Genomic DNA, 18044 nt, shown 5'->3' on the forward strand with positions numbered 1-18044 from the left:
AATTCCTGAACCTGAAGTACTTGGAAGAGGGGCTGAGAGAGTTCAGGGGTGAAGCTTGTCCTGTTTTTTACATTCTTCACTAAACGTTTGCCGTGGGTGCTGTTGAGGACAGTCCCTGCAGTCTGACCCAGACAAACTTCTCTTCTAAACCCAGGCTGCCATGTTCATTAAGGCAGCCCACGGACAACACACGGCCCATTAGATCACCTTTCCATGGCTGCTGTAAATGCCGCAGGAGGCTGTGCTCTGCCCGACTTTGGCTGGGGAAGAGGCGATGCTAGAAAACAGGCGGCGGAGCCAGTGCCGCTGGGTGGGAGCCCGCCGAGCTGAGCCCTCCCGGCCGCCAGCAGCCCCTTCCCACCCCTCCCGCGGCGGCGCGGAGCTCCCAGCCCGCATCCCGGGGTGCGGGAGCGCCGGGAGGCAGCGGGCGGGCGGCAGGACCCAGGGGGACGGCAGTGGAAGGACCCAGGCTTTGGCGCACACGCCTCCTAAAAGAAAAAAAAAAAAAAAATCACAGCCCCGTGGAGCTGGCGCTCGCTCATTCAGTTTTCTAGAGAGATCTGAGCCGGAACTCGGGAGCCAGGAGATCTTTCTCGCCCACACAGCTCAGCAGCAAGGACATCTACAGGGGGAAAAAGCCCACCCCACGCAGCCCCCCGCCGCCCCACGACAGCTGCCGGCGCTGTGCAGGTATTTGGGTTCGCCTTCTCTCGGGTTGCGCAGGGCCGCTCTCGGCGCTCCCCCCGCCCCGCCGGGCCCGGGATGCGGCGTTTCAGCACCGCGGGGCGGACAGCTCCGGCCCCGGCCGCTCCGCCTGGCCTCCGGCTCCCTGCCTGCCCTGCTCCCCCTGCCTGCCCTGCTCTGCCTGCCCTGCTCCCTGCCTGCCCTGCCCTGCCCCCATGCCTGCCCTGCTCCCTGCCTGCCCTGCTCCCCCGGCCTGCCTGCTTGCCCTGCTCCCTGCCCGCTCCCTGCCTGCCCCCCATGCCTGCCTGCTTCCCCTGCCTGCCTGCCCTGCTCCCTGCTTGCTCCCTCCTGCCCCCTCCTGCCTGCTCTGCTCCCCCCCGCCTCCTCCTGACTACCCTCCTGCTCTGCCTATTCCCTGTCCTGCTCCCTGTCTCCTGCCAGCCCTATTCCCTCTTGTCTCCTGCCTCCTTCCAGCCAAGCTTTCTGCCTGCTGCCGGCCCTACTCTTTGCCTGCCAGCCTGCTTCCTCCTTCCCACTGCCTGACCAGCCTGCTTCCTGTCCTGCTCCTCCTGTTCCCTGTCTCCTGCCAGCGCTGGCTGCTGATTCCTGCCTGTCCAGCTCCCTGACCTCCCTACCTCCTGCCTCCCAACATACCTCTCCTGTCTGCCAACCGACCTCTCCCACATCTGCATCCCGGCTGCCTGCCTGCTCTTTGCCCTGACTGCCTCTTTTTGCTGCTCACTGCCTTCTCTGTCTCTATGTTCCTGCCTCCACTGCTTGCCTCATGCCTGCCCTGACTCCCTACTCTCTGCCTCCTCTGCCTCTTACTTGACCTGCTCCCTCCCTGTCTCCTTATCCTGTTCCCTGCCTCTCTTCTTTGCCCTGATGCCTCTACTTCCCTTACCTCCCCTCCCTCCTCTGCTTCACCTGTTTCCCTTGCTTCTCCTTGCCCTGCTTACTGCTTCCTGTCTCTTATATATCCTGCCTCTTCTTCCTCCAGTCGTCCTTGCCCTGCTTCTCTGATTCTCTTCTCTTTGCCTTCCTCCATTCTGCCTTCCCTGTTTGCTCTCCTCCCTGCCCTACTCCCTCGCCTCCTTTCTTCCCTGCCCCTGTTTCCACACATTCCTCTCTTTCCTGCCCTTTCCTTCCCCTCCTGTCTTTTTCTCCATCACCAGCCTCAATCCTTCCTGCAAGGGGGCATGGCACTGTAAAAATCAGCTCAGCAGCCCAGGTGCTGGGCAAGGAAGGAAAAGAGCACAGGTTGGAAGGGAAAATCCAGATGCAACTGGAGACCCAGGAGAGATGAGAGGCGTGCAGAGGAAAGGGCTAAAACTGGGAGCTAAGTTAATGAACTGAGAGCTACAGCCAGGAATTGACATAGAGGAGCTTGTCAAAGAGCAGCAGATACCCATTTGCTCCTCAGTGCATTGATGCCTGTTTTGACCAGTTGCTCTCATTCCAAAGAGAGAGGAGAGATTAACGGGAGGGGGGAATGTGCCAGGTCAGTCAATGGTATTGCTTTCCTGGTGGTAAACAGTGATGGGTGCAGGGAAGAAGTGAGGTGAATCACGTCTAGCATGTGGGTCCTTTCCTGCAGGAAGTCAAGAATTAAGTTTTGGTCTCTGCAAGAAGTGAGGATGTTCATACAGAAAATAAATGCAAAGCAAATAACAGCTGGAGGAACCCCATGCATGCTGCTGGCCTGACTTTAATTCTGTTTGCAATGCTTTAATCCTGAGAGGGTGAGGAAGGTCATAGGAGAAAGGGAGTTTCCCCTTTTCAAAATGCTGGTTCCTCAGTTTTAACAAGCTCTGTGAATAATTAAGTTAAGGAGAAGATGGCTACTCCTTGTCCATCACTAAATAGTGACAGGATTATATTTGGAAGAAAAAATTAAATTACAGAAAGTCTGCTTTCATGTGCTGTCTGAGTAATCAGATGATAACATAGATTATCTCCAGTACTAAAAGTTAATACAATGCTGACATTTGCATGAGATATTATGTAACAGTATTATGCCATGCACTGCATAGCAAAGGTACTGGTTTAATTTTCCTATAATAAGTCAGATAACCTTGTAGAGCTTTTCCTCATTTGCAGTCTTTATCCCACTTTGAAGTTTGCAGAGCCAGCTTGTGCAGGCATTTATCTGTGCTGATGATTTTAGGAATTCTGTTGACTCATCTACCTCTGAAAACTATTGAGTATTTTCTAAAAAATATACTTTTGTAAGACAAACCCAAAACAATGAAAGATACTGCGACCTTTTCAAGAAAACCTTCTTAATTTATTATATCATAATTTATAACTTAAAATCAGTTGCAGAGACAGGATATTCTGAGTAGCACTGAGTGCTGCTGAGTAGTAGAGCAAGCAGTGCAACTGAATTCAGCAGTGGAGGAACTGCAGAATCCACGCCATAGCACTGGGTCATGATTCCTTAAACTCTACGTGCCTCGAACACAGATGTCACTTCACTGAAATATGTAGCAGCAGCCTCCTCATCTTCCAAAAAAAGGCCCATGTCAGTTGAAATAGTAATGATCAGCCTCATAAAAGGATGGAGAATACTTCCTTCAAAAATATGTAAACTCATACAGTTGTTAACTTAAGCATGCAATTGTTGAAGCTATCATGCTATTGCTTAGCAAATGAGTTTTATTTTCTCTCACAGCCTTGTACTGTAGTGTCTCTCTGGCATAGATACAAACAAGATGTGACAATTGGGTGCTACTAGTTAAACAAAACAAAACAAGAAAAAAAGGAAGCAACATTAGTCTCTTACAGAGTGGAAAAACTGAACAGAAGTTCACATGGTTTTCATCAGAAGAGTTGTAATTCCTTTCCCTCTTGATCTAATGCTGCTCCATTGATTTAATTTGAGAATTTCCAAACACTTAACTGCAATTTTGGTTTGCTTTGTTTGTTTTGTTTTCTTCAGTAATATTTATAGAAATAAACTCCTTGAAATATGATATGTTTCTCCACTGAGAAAACAAACCCACACAGTATTATAAAGTTATATTAAGCTTTATTTCTACAAGTTTGAGAGAAATTTCTATGTGCTTTGTGTTTGTGCTCAGACTTCAGTAGATATGAGAGGAAAAAACCCAGAAGGACTGCATTAATTCCTGGGGGCAGAAATCCCTTCCCCTTTCCTTTCTCCTTTCTTTTCCCCTTTCCCCTTTCCCCATTCCCCTTTCCCCTTTCCCCGTTCCCCTTTCCCCTTTTCCCTTCCCTTCTCTCCCCTTCCCTTTCCCTCTCCTCCCACAATGATATGATACAGAGGCTTTTCTCTGGCATAACATATAAAGCAGACAGAAGTCAACAGCAATATATCACCATTGCATTTCACATTTTTTGAAAGAACATAATTTTCCAAAGCATGGAGTAAAACAAGTGCAAAATTAGATGAACTTCATGTTATTAAACATGCCGTACTGAATATCTTGTTAATATGTTTTGTTCTTTCTTCTGCATATCTTCACACAGATGTTGTAACACAACTCCTACAGCATTTAGGCATTTTTGGACACCAGTGTTATGATTGTGCGCTGTCAGATTTCTACATATAGCTTCTTTATGAGGCTTAGAGGTCAGAATTCATGTTTGCATGCTGTTCATTTCTGCTGCAAGATGTTTCTGTATTATTGGAGGAACTGACCTCTGTCCACTCTGGAGTGGCCAGGTGCTTTTGTTTGGTGATGCTTGCACTGTGACTGACATGGAAGTTCCTCATAAATTGCTGCTTCTTTGTCACGCCACAGAAGGGATTTGCAGATTATCTGTAATTGGTGAATACTTCAACTTAAAAACTATGATTTGAAGAAAAATGTAACCAAACTCTTGAGGTTAAGGCTGTTTTGTTTAACTTTTTTATTTCTGTGTTGTATAAGTTCCCCTCCTTGGCATGTGGACCAATTCCTTAATATTCAGGTAGTTAATAAGTTTTGCACATTTTAGGTCAACAGACAATGGGGAAGTTTTTAAATTTTACATTTGCTAGTCAACCTTGTCTGTTTCTCCTCCTGCCTAGCAGTTTGTAGGAATAGCAGGATAGCTTCAGGTTGGTGCTGCAGACATGCCTGCCCTACATACTGTGCAGAGAGCAGAGAAGATCAGTTGAGTTTCTGCCATGTTTTGTGCTGTGCCATGACTAAATTGGCACCACTGGACATTTAGATGTAGCCTGAGGGCAATCTGTAACTAACTCAAGCTAGCAAGAAGATTGTAGTAGGAATGCATGACATGTTGTTTTTACTGAACTGAAGGAAATGTTAGTTTTTGTACCTGAGCTGAGAGATTCTACCCTGGGAAAATGTGAGAAACCATCAAATTCCCCACACAGCTTTTACAGTCACAAACATTCACTATTTTCATAATGACAAGAAGCAACAAATTCCTAGTGAAGGTTTACAGGAGAAACAGTACTTGGAGCAGAAAGCCTTACAATATTTAACTCAATAATGTTCACTGGGAGAGTCTGGTCCCTTGGGAAAGACTACAGAGAAGTAGTGGTGAGGCCACAGTTGGAATATTGGGTCCTCTTCTGGGCTCCTCAGTATGACGGAGACATGCAAATATAGGAGAAAGTCTGACAAAGGGTCCAGGGGATGATGAGGAAAGATTCCCTGGATGTTAGCATGTAGGCTTATGGCTCAGGAGGGATAGGATCTGTTCCCAGCTCGGGGAAATGTGTCCTCTGGGATCTCAGTCACATCACTCAGAGCTGTTCTGCTCCCCACAATCTGTGGGAGATGCCAGGGTCTCACAGCCAAGGATGAGAGTCAGTTTTGCTCATTGCTCTTTTAAAATTGCTTCATAGAACTAGGGTAAGTTTCTTTCTAGGTCTGACTACTCCACTTCCAGTGCAGGTTTCTACTAAGGCACCACAAGGCCACAAAGGGCCATAGGAACCATTCCTATAGGTACAGGTATGGATTCATCCTCGCCTGTCCTTATGGAGCAACCCCTGCTAAGCAGAACATAGCCCTAAGAGATTTTCCAGAATTAACATCAAAATATTTTTCAAAAAGAAATTTAATGAGATGACACCTACGCTCTGAGATAAAATCATTCTATATTACCATTTTCCCTCCCTCCCTGCCCACTCCCTTCCTCTCTGGCATGATTTCAGCAGCTAATATCTGTATAAATGCTAGGAGTTAGGAATTATATAATGAGCCAAACCTTAGCAGTGATGCCTCTTAGTACCAGGTGAGAATGAAATGCTAGTGCCTTTTCAGTTTGAAAATTGTGGTAATGAAATTTCACATGGCAGATAGCTTTAGACTGGATGGAAAACATTTGGTAAATTAAGAGACAGCTAAAATCTTTCTGGGACTGAATTGGATGGGGAAGGGCCAAATGGACATGAGGTATTTAAAGAAGCAAGTGGTGTTGCAGGGGCTGGTAAATGGGCAGGAACAAAATGATCCAGACAATTGCCATCATCACTGCAGGCAGGTTTTGACCAATTTTCCAGGGCATGCAGTGCAAACAGGGATTAAATGCTGACCCAGAAACTGTCTCTGAAGAGAGAGCAGTAAAGCATGTTAAAATCTTTGACTGAAAAGTGCTTTGTATACTTTCAAAAATAATTCATTTTAGTTTGTATAGTAAATTATTACTATTATTTTATTATTAATTTTTTTGAGGATTATGCAAAAAATATAAGCTGCTTGTCTGAAAATTGTATCCCACTTGCAGTATGTTACTCATGCTGAACACTCACTGTCCCTTGTCATTCCCTTGCTGGGAGAAAATGAATCAGCCAAAATTGTATGTGACACCACAATTTTGGTGGAAATTTCCCTCCTTGTTTTGATTTTAGTATGTTGTATTTCAAAACTCTGTAATTTTTTTTTCATTTAAGGCTGAATTTTCTTCCTTTGGAGGGATGATTTATTATAAGCAGCTGTGAAAAGACATTAGAAGAGCAAATAGTCCCTTGGGACCAAAGATTCACAAGATAGAAAAACAGCTGTTGAGACTATAACCCATTTTAATGTGCCAATACACAGCAACAATATTCAAAATAGGAAAAGAAGGCCAGTATCTTCATTTGGAAGAAAAAACAACCCTGCACCAAACTGAACAAAGATGTAAACATCTAAAAAATTGGCAGATGGATCAGAGCTGTACACAATACTGGAAGAGAAGGAGAAATTGCCATGTGTGGGAGGAGGTGAAAATGGAGATGAAGCTTCTGTTATATCTTGGGAATCAGAATAAATCAGAACCATTTGAGAAAGTGCAGTGACAGTTAAACTGGGTAGTTATGGAGCACTAAATTTATTGTCAAGGGTTAGCAGTGGGAGAACCAAATTATTCACTGATGTATATCAGGCTCCTTGAAGGCAATGGTGCTAGTGTGGATTGCAAACTTCATGATTTCCCTATGATTCTGAGTGACAAAATTGTTCATACATATTTTAGATTATTTTGCAATGTATCAATTCACACCAATAAAGTATTTTAGTGCAGTCTGTTCCAGGTGATAGTCAGGATAATCTATAGATAACTGTAATCCATGGTTATAGCTCAGCTCACTATCAGAAAACTCTGAAATGCATTTAAAAATGGATCTGTTGATAGAATGAGTATTTGGAAGCTGTTTTTTGGCAACAACATCTGACAAGAAAGAACTGTATCTCCCTCACCTTGGGATAATCCTGAACATTTAAATTAGTTAAAAAAAGTAGGAAGCTTTAATAAAAATAAGCAGAATAATTTTTGACATTAAATAGTTGGGGAACCAATTAAAAAGGCCAGACTCTATTTCCTTGAAGCAGATGAATATCCTTCCTTCTGGAGCAGACTGTATTTGACCTTTTAAGAATTTGCCTTATTGCCAAAGAAGCATCTTGGTGCAGGTGGGAGACAGAAAATTAGCAGAGGAAGGGACAGTTTTACTCCCATAAACTCCTAGAAGATCAATGAACCACTGGGAATTGTGTGTGTATGTGTGTCATTTTTGTCTGCTGCTAATCCTTGGATGCTTTAGGACAGATCCAGAGAAGGGCCACAAAAATGATCAGAGATCTTAAGCACCTCTCTTGTGAAGACAGGCTGAGAGTTGGGGTAGTTCAGTCTGGAGAAGAGAAGGTTCCAGGCAGACCTTACAGCAGCTGTCCAGTACCTAAAGGGGGACTACAAGAAAGATGGACACAAAATTTTTACTAGAGCCTGTAGTAACAGGGCTAACATTTTTAAACTTAAAGAGGATGGATTCAGATTGGATAAAAAGAAGAATTATTTTTTTTATGATGAGAGTGGTGAATCTCAGAGACGAGTTCCTCAGAGAAGTTGTGAATGCTCAAACATTGGAAGTGTTCAAGGCCAGGTGGAAAGGAGCTTTGAAAAACTTGATCCAGGGAAAGATGTCCCTGCCCACAACAGGGAGGTTGGACCAGCTGACCTTCAAAGATCCTCTCCAAACAAAAATATTCTGTGATTCCACAATTTTGTGATTCTAAGCCACAGGAACGCTAAAAGTGTTGTGATTCATACTAGGTCCTAAGCCAGAGCTAATGCAGACCCCAGATAAGCTTCTGGCTTCCAGATCTCTGTTTAACACCCTTGGGAGAAAAGAGTTTCCATACTCTACACTTGCTGTTAAAACTAGGAAGGGACAATCCGGGCACCACAGTCCCCTAACAACAGTGTCACCCTTAAATACCCCTAGCTCTCCTAACTAGCTCAGGGAGGCAGTTGTGAATAAATCCATGATTTATGCAAAAAAATGCTGATATCACCATAATTTGAGATCTCAGTCACAAAATATTAGCCTGGTTTCTCTTTGGCCTACTGTAATTTTACATCAGTGTAATTTGGTTGATAACATTGGAATTGCTCCAATTTGGTCTAATAAAAGCAAGAGTAAAGAAAATAAGTGTTACTTTTTTTTATATAAGGAATCCACCTTTATTACAGCTCTAATTTCTTTAAGAATTGAATAGCCTGCAAGCATGGACTACTCCTCAAAAGCTGGACTCTTGTTTTCTGGAATCATTTGCACTCTGTAGTGCCTTTTCAAAGTCCTCTTTTCTCCCAGCTCTGCCTTTCCTCGAGTTTTCCCAGGCTGATCAATCATCAGATACTCTGCTCTGCAGGTAGCTCTTTTCAACTCCAGCTCCACAGTGAATAGAGAAAGAGGATGCTTAATAAACTCTCCTTTGTGTCACCCACAAAAAGTCCAATTCGTATTGCTGTTAAATGAAAAGCTTATCTCCCATCACAAATGTCCTTTAAGCAAATATGCAGAAACACTCTGTATTTAAATTTTGGGATTTCATCCTGGGGCTGCAGCTGTGGCATCTAAAATGTAGTTTTTTATCAATAACATTCAAGGTCACAAAGCAGGGAACTGAAGCATCCCTTGAGCTCATTGACTTCCAGGTCCTGCAACATAACTTTGAGCAAATCTGGGACCAAGAAATGCTTTGGCTGCTGCTCTCCCCTTTGTTTGATCTGAGAATGCTGAACCCAGGGGAGTAGCTGAATGAAATGGTTGTTTTGCTATAAATAATTCATAACTTTCCAAACAGCTTTCTTCAAATACAAAAAGTATGTCTTTTACTGAGGGATTCCCTTTAAATTTTTAAAATCCATTTTTCTGTTTCAGAAATTAGAAAAAGAGATCTGTTAAGCTGGGAGGTGTGGTTTGCTTGTCTGTTTCTGTGATGGCTGAAAAATTGTATGGATCTTGATCTTTCCTCACACATATATCACATTGGAACAGGCCTTGATCTTATTTCACACAAGTGTAGCTACACAGACTTCGATGACAGCCTCTTGCTAATTATGTCACTGAAATGTAAGAGATTCACTGTACCGTTTTGATCATACATAACAGCTTAAGCAGATTTTCTTCTAACACTTGTGAAAACAAATTCTAGGTAAAGTACCAAAATCAAAATGAAATTCAGAACTATGTATTCAGGAAAGCTACAATATACTGAAAAAAGGAATTTTGAATAAAATACGTCTCTTTTTCAACTAAAACATCAATCCTGCCATACTGGATACATCAAGAACCTTATTTGTGGGAAGTTTCCCATGAAGACACATTGAGTCTCAATGGAAAATATTTCCAGTGAATTTCTAAACAGTAGAAATTATCCCTGGTATTGGTAGAATTTTGGGTTTTTTAAAAACCAGCTTTACAGATAGCTCATGGTCTTATTCAAGGAGAGCTACCAGCAGATAATACAGGTGATAAAGCCAAATCAAACAGGTGTTCTGCTTAGTATGATGATGGTAAATCTGTCTATTCATGGAGCTGAAATGTTGCTCACATTAATGGTGGAAAAAGATACTATTATTTTTGCTGCTATCATCCTTGGCTTGAAGTTAGGGATGCTGCAACTCCCACACTTCTGTAAGACAGCTTTGAGAAGTGTATTCTAATAGCAAGTTGATACAGCTTAGTATTAATTGTCAATAAATCTGATTGCTTTTCTGAAAGCCTGAAAACATACATTCAAGATGTTAGCGACTGCCTTATCTTAAATGCACCCATTCTGAAATTATGTGACTTCTGTCCTCCTACACAAAGAAATTTTATGGCTAAATAAATTCAGAAATGCATTCCGACAAGCTTTATATACACATTTAATCTTTCTTTTATATATTTTCTTTTTCTTTTAGTAAGTGGTGGAATAAACAACACTTTCCTTTGGATGGATTATAGTACGTGTGAACTGCCTGTTACTCTGCAAGAATAAGAAAGCTCTGTGCTTTTACTTGTTAAGTATCAGCTTGATAGCAAAAAGCATCTGGATGGCTCACGGTCACAGCAGACCATCACTTGAATGGGATCAGCACTTCTACTAAAATATCCGAAGTTAAGGATTTGGAAAAGAGGTTTTTGCAGACATGACCCATTTACAAGCTGGACTTAGTCCAGAGACTATAGAGAAAGCCCGCCTGGAACTGAATGAAAACCCAGACATTTTGCACCAGGATATCCAGCAAGTCAGGGACATGATCATCACGAGGCCTGACATTGGGTTTTTACGTACAGATGATGCCTTCATCTTGAGATTTCTCCGAGCCAGAAAGTTTCACCAAACGGAGGCCTTCAGACTGCTGGCTCAGTACTTCCAATACCGCCAATTAAATCTGGATATGTTCAAAAACTTCAAGGCTGATGACCCAGGAATCAAACGGGCTCTGACAGACGGGTTTCCGGGAGTGCTGGAAAATCGCGACCACTGCGGCAGGAAGATTCTTCTGCTTTTTGCAGCCAACTGGGATCAGAGTAGGTAAATGTAGATAGTGTCCTTATCTTTTTACACACACTCACACTCAACTCCTGATGGAATATTTGTGGCCATCTTTGAAGCAGCAAGGCCATTTTCAGCAAAATATTTTGTAACCATATCTCCATTACCCCATAACTTCCATCTCACCTGATCACCTGTCCTCATTCTTAGGACACAGGGCCATTGAGAGTTAAGGCTATATCAGTGTGTCATATAAGTAGCTCGTGTCTGTGTTTTTTTAAAGAAGTATTTCCAGATTTTATCCAGATAATGTTTTTTGCTATAAGTACATTAACGTCTATCATACAATTACTTCAGCTGTACCACGGACCAGCCAAACAGGTTGACAGAAAGCATCTCAAAACATATGGAGATTCTTGTAGCTCTCCTGGTACAGAGGAAACTGACAATATTTATTCTATCTTCAGACTTTCTAACAGATTGTTTGTTTGTTTGTTTGTTTATTTGTTTGAACTATTTTGGGAATTGCAGCCTCTGCTCTATTTCCACAAACTGCATTGAGATTTCTACACACTCTGCTGGCTCTGTGTTGTTAGTCCGATAAATGGGAGAGCCACACAAAACATATTTTCTGTTCAGGCCATTACTTTACGGACTGGCATTAACAAAGGTATCTCCTAACCATTATTATAAAATAATATCCTTAAATTAATGTGATTAGTCAGCTTTCACTACCTATTTGAAGTGGTACAGAGAAAAGGGTTTAGTCCAGGAATATCATGTTCATATTGTCCTCATCTTTGTAAGTTATTCCATTCCATTTTCCCTGACTTCATGGTGAGATGGAGAAGTGTAATCACCTGTAGGTTTACCATGTGTTCTGTTGGATCTTGATAAACATCCTAAGAAAGAGCAAAATTTGGATTCAAGTTTTAAGTACTATCAGTTCTGATGGTTTCCAGGTAGGGTTTTGTCTTGCCATGGTCTAAAGTCTTTGATGAAAAAGTCTTGTCCTTAGGAGTCAGTAGATTGGAGCTTTGATTTTACAGCATAAAATTTATTAGAGAACAATACACGTATGCCTGCAATTTTTCATATTATTTGTTTTCTGGGAAAACCTTTCATCACCATGTGAAAAGCAGAGTTCAGAAGTATTTCTGATTTTCATTCGCATGTGAATAAATGTCCAGAAAATGATACAGAAGTGTAACTTTGCATAATCAAACATGTTTGGTTAAATGGTGAACTGAGGGCAGTAATAAAAGTCCTATTACCTACAAACAGGCCAGCAGTTTATCTCCTGTCTTTCTGAACTGCAAGTTTGCCTTTCTTTCAACCACAAAACTCTTCTGTTAGCAATTGGCATGAAAAGAAAGATGAATGCACAGGTATCTGGAATTAATAGAAAGCATCAGCTTTAGAGGACAGAAGCACAGTGGAGCTGCTGGTTGCATTAAGGGATTTAGGTATTACATAGAGCCAGCTTTGAGTTTCTGATCCTTCAACAAAATGAATCTTTGTGATTAAACTTGTACATCAGGTCCTGCTCTTGGAAAGCTGAGAGTGCTGGTGTCTAAGGCTCCTGCAATGAAACTTTGACAGAATAATGACTCCGGTCAGATTTTGGTTCATATTTTCTGCAAGACCTTTATTATGCATCCATGATCCATACGTGTGTGTGTGTGTGTGTGTGTGTGCAAAAACCAAAGCAACCCTGCATATTTTTGGAGATATAATTTTAACTTTCAAGGAAGAAAAGCTGAGGCAAATACCATAGGATGTACTTTCCTAAGAACCCTCGGTGACATTAAAAATCGTGTGCAAAATTTACCTCAGTACAGCCACTGAACCTCATATCTTCTGTAGATTCAGATGACAAGAAGTGTTTTTTCTGTGGGCTTTTGTGGCACTCCTGCTGCAACAGGGATTTGAGACAGGATTTGGGCTGTAAGTAAATGGATATCCTCCTCCTTTTTTGCTGTCTAGAGACATCAACAAGAGGAAAAGCTGTTAAGGAGAGGAAATCGTGAGTGCAATGTCCTATTAAGCAGCATGGGAGCAGGTTATTGACCAGAAGAAACACAAATTTTACAAAGAAGTTCAAAAAGGCATTGTGCACATCTTACATAAATGTATCTTGGGCAACCTTTCTGCAGACACGTTTTCTGTGATGGCAAGATGTTCACAAGCTCACATTTCAGCTGAATGCTAATGGAATCGGCCATGATGCAAGAGTAAGAGCTGACCCTTCAGCCTGCCCTTCCTTACTTTAATCTCATTTGCCACTGGCTTTGCCTTCTCTTTCTTTATGATCAATATCTAATTTATGAAGGGTTGTTTGTAAAGAAATAATAATTTTTAAAGGGTCTATTAAAATGAGAATAACTATAGTCCATTTGTTGATTTTCAGTCCAGACATCCTTACCATTTATGTGCCTGGGAGTTTGGTTGCTGTTGGCACATATCAAAGAGGTACCAGAAACCTTGAAACTTTCTGTGTGTATAAATATATTGATTTTTAACAGGAAATGTCATTATTTGTGTAATATGTCTGCTTGGACAAATCAGATCCAAGATGTTTCTAAGGTACGTCTTGTATCAAATATAGACTTTCTATGTAAACTTCTAGAAACATTTGTAATTTCAGCCACCAGAATGCAGCTGATAGACCTGACATTTCTAGCAAACTAGGTTTTAATTTCCAGTCTCAATATTTCCAGCTTCAGCTTCCAGCTGCTAGATCATGTTAGTTTAAATGTACCACAAAAATATGACAGCTTGCCATGTTTGTACCTTTGTGTCCTGACCACGTCACATTTAACCTATTTTTGAGGCAGCACTGTAGGGTAAGTCACTGCCAGGCAAGAAGATACTGCATTAGTGACTCTGCAGCAGAGGTTCTTGTGTTCACCTTCAGCCATGGGGAAAGTAAAACAGCTAACATCCTTGTCCTCAAGGAAAAAAAAACCTGTGTGCTGTCCACAAGGTAAAGAACATACCTCTGAGCAGCCAGCACAGCAAAGATAATGTTCTGCAGAGCAATCCACTAGATTAATGTATCACAATACATTAAAGATGCTCAAGCTTAAACAGTTTTAACTTCTTTACTCTCAGAATTGTTTCCAAGTTTAAAATACTCTTCATCATTCTTTTCTGGACTGTTCCTCTCATTTTAGTGTTGTTGCTAAGGTGCATGTGGATGAACTAAATAAAAATTTTTCACTAATAAATCATCAAGTGATAACCCTATCTCATCTGTTCAGTAGCTTCCTCCTTTTAGATACAAGATTGTCACTCTGTTCTTAACTACTCTATCCCATTTTGAACTCATGTTCAGCTCAAATTTGCTTTCAAGTCAGTTTCCTAAAATACAAATGCCACTGGTAAATGTGTCATACATTCTCATCCATAATGTGGGCACAGTCTCGCATGTGATTCACGCTCTTGTGCAGAGCTAAACAAGTCCCGCTCCCCAGTTATCATTTCAAGAGGTTTGTGACATCTGCAAAGTTCACTGGCAAGAATATTATTTTTGTTTCCACATAGTTCAAAAATATAATGATGGTTGTTTTGATCAAAACCTTTTTGATGACAAGGAAAAAATCAGTAAGGATGATAATTCTTATTGCCAAATCACTAGCTGAGATTTATCACAGTTCCAGAGTTAGACTAATTTAGCATGCTCTGCATAGGTTTGATTTTTCTCCATTGTTCAGGCAGATTTCTTAGAGATGATGTCATCACTTTCTCTCTAGGTTCTGCATAGTATATTTTGGATCTGTTAGCTAAAGTTAATCACATATTCAATACCTTCATTTTCACTTATTCAGTACTGAATAAATGAAAATGAGCAGATGAATAGAAAAGAAAGAGATCAGATAAGTTCCATAGTGAGAGAGAAAAAACCTGTAGAGTTTTATTACTGTAAACTAGTACAGGGGAGGGACATTTTTCACTTTGATCAGAACTCAAGGTGTAGATGAGAACCCACCTGAAACCCACAAAGACTTTATTTACACCACTTCTTACAGAGCATATTATTTTGAATGCAAATTTGTGCAATAAAGACAGATAAGGATGTCAAACTGATCATGTAATGAAATTTTTTGATTGAATAATTTGCATGATAAAAAATTCCAGTTTGTAAAACAAACAAATGCACCCACACAGTTTTGATGAAACCTGAACAAGGATTTAATGTAAAAAAAATGTTCCATGTGCTGGAAAACAAATAGTCTTTCTCACACTTTTTCGTTTCCTCACTCTCACCAAATCTAAGCCCTCACCCCTCTGATCCATCTGTAGTGAAACGGAAGCTTTTAAAGAAGTTAGGTAAGATGGTCTTCTCATCTGTTGGATTGAGCAAAGCCTTCGGTAACATCCATAGCTGTTCCTATGTCTGATACTGTCTTCTCATACAAGCTGCTCATACACCAAGGAGATGGATCTTTGGGTGAACAAGTAATTCAGCAGAAAGTGTTCATTAATCTTTCAAGCAAAAGTGTTTCTTTCAAGGTTGTTCAGCCAACATAAAATTTATTTTTGTGTAGAGAGCCAGAAGAAGGACTCCAATCACAATACTCTGCAAATAGGGCTTGAAGTAGGGAGCAGAATGTTTGTCATAGTTTTTTTTCCAGTAAGATGGTTATTAATTTCTGTCTTCATGTCTGTGCCTTAGAAGCTGTCACATTATTCCAAAAACTCTGTGAATCAGACAGAGAAAACCTGCTGCTTTGTTTACAACACACAATCCCAAGTCAACTGCTAGCCATAAACTGTCTTTTATTACCCAGGGAATCTCAAATTCCAGATACTTACCATTCTATAGGACAGTGTACTGAAGCTAAAGGGAGAGGAAATATTCTGACACAGAGGTAAACCAACAGCTATAAATATTTTAAAGGATCATAATAAAACCCAAGTATGTCCTTCCTGAGAATGCTCAAAGTGGTGTAATTACAAGGATATTATCATCAGCAGATCCTGTTGGTATAGAAGAATACATCTCAAGTGTTGATTGTTCTAATATATTTCAAGCATAGTCTCAGATGCTTAATAGAATATGAGGTAACAAACATCTACTGAGACTGATTTACAGTCACAGGCAGACTGTGGCAGTAACTCAACCATGTCTGTTTATCATGAGAGATTACAGCTGAAGTGCAGCCAGCCCTGACACCACAATGATTTTTGCCCATCAAGTCTTTGGGTTTGGTTAGGAGCTAGTGATTCTGTGTTGGGAGATGCTTACAGTAATGCAGATTGACATTGTGGTTCAAGCATTGCATTGACCAATAAAAAGCTTAGAAGCATGCTGCATTAAAAAAAAAAATCATAGAACATTACTGAGCTGATCTGAAATGGCAGCAGAATTCAGGATAGTAGGGGAAGGCAGCATAGCAGAAGCATAATACTCATTTAGAAGAGTAACAGATGTGTAAATTAAATGTTGGACAAGGAAGAAAAGAAGAAGCTCTGTCTTGAAATGTTTTAATTTGCTTGCAGGCGGCAACTTAATGCAGTTAGTACCATTTATTACGGAGGCCATATTTGGGAAGGCAATTGTAGCCCATCTGAATGACAGCAGGATGACACACACAAATGAGAATCCTGTGTTGTGCTGCAAAGGGAATCCAAGAAGACAGAGAAAATGTCTGAAGAAAGAGAAAGAAAAACAACAGCTGGGAAAGTTATGAAGCATATGTTGAAGAATGAGAGAAGCCTGACTGAAAAGAAAAAAAAATCATGGAGAGGAATTGGCAATTAAACACATTTTGAGAGGGAAGAGGTGACTAGATGGTGTTGGGCTGAGGGCTGACTGAAGAGCTGTGAAGGACAGTGCCTGGGGGTGAGAAACACGGTTGCAGGAGCTTTCCCCCAGAGTAACACAGGAAAATGTAGGGCAGACTGGAAAGCGGCTCTGTGTCACCTTCCTCCTGTGGCGAAAAGAAACCAATCCAATTCCCATGCTTTATAAAGTGGAAAGAAGGACAGCTGATAAAGAAAAATATACAAACACACATACACAGCAAACATACAGGCACATATACACATCCCCTGCTTTTCTTCTCAGACTCAATTTTTGCATAAGAGTTTATGTCTTTGTGTAAGAAAAGAGAGATTGCATACAGTTGTGATTGCACTTGTCCCTTAAAGAATGACCCATAGTCCTGCGTGGGCTGTATATGTCATCCTCACAGATGGGATCTGCAAAAGAGCACCACAACAGAGCTACATCCACAGAATAGTAGGAAGCCAAGCAATGTGACATCCCACATGGTTCTTTGCCCTTTTGAACTTTGGAAACTGCTGGAAACTATGAATGAATGCTCTTATAAATAGCAGCTTTTTGAGGTGAAGCTTTGTAGGAAGAGACCAGAACTTTTTTGTGACAGCACTCCTCAAATCAAGTTTTCTAAATATCGAATATTCTGATCAGTTTCTAGCTTGCCAACCTAACTAAAAGCAGCCAAGGCAAATTCAGACATTGCAGCAGGAACAGACTGAAACGAGTCAAGGAAGGAAAAAAAATATTAATTCTCTGGCCAGCTATTTAATAAGCTACATGCAGTAGAAGCATCAGAAAAGAATAGAAATACTGAGCTGGAATCCTTAAATGCATTTGAAATTTTAAAATTTTAATACTTGATATATTATTTCCCCAGGCCATGATTTATTTTAGACTCTTTTCTCTGAACTATGAGCCCTGTGCCAATTGCATTTTACATTGAAATAGCTGCTTTTTTCACTCTGGCAAGTGCTGAGCACCCTCCAATTCCAGCACCCTCAGAACAGCACAAGGGATGCTTAGGAACTGGTGCTGTTAGCAGACCAGGTGATCTCACAGGAGTTGCAGCAGAGAGCACGATTTTGGTCAGGATGTGAATGTTGTGGCGGCTGTTCAGTTCTGTGAAATAGCTGAACAGCACACTGGGGTAAATTCTACCCTGTCACCACATTCACCCTGCTGCAGGGCATTTCTTGGCCATGATGAGGGTGGAGGATGAGGGGGACATGGTTGGTCCTGTGGTTTTGCTGGTGAGAGTGCCATGACCATGGGAAGCTCTCAGCGATGTGGGAAACTAAGTGGTACAAGCACCCCACTGCCACGTGCAAATTTAACTAAGCAGG

General features: G+C 41.4%; 1 protein-coding gene across 1 annotated transcript in view; it reads left to right on the forward strand.

The window, feature by feature from the left end:
• Positions 1–509: 509 nt before the first annotated feature.
• The window catches only part of CLVS1 (clavesin 1), a 96182-nt gene continuing 78647 nt past the window's right edge, over positions 510–18044 (forward strand). The window contains exons 1-2 of the mRNA XM_030944058.1: positions 510–690; positions 10336–10952. Coding sequence (XP_030799918.1) covers positions 10564–10952 — 389 coding nt within the window. The 5' untranslated portion in view covers positions 510–690; positions 10336–10563. The remainder of the gene's footprint in view (positions 691–10335; positions 10953–18044) is intronic.

This window comes from Camarhynchus parvulus, chromosome 2 (genome assembly GCF_901933205.1).
Source record: "Camarhynchus parvulus chromosome 2, STF_HiC, whole genome shotgun sequence".
NCBI lineage: Eukaryota > Metazoa > Chordata > Aves > Passeriformes > Thraupidae > Camarhynchus > Camarhynchus parvulus.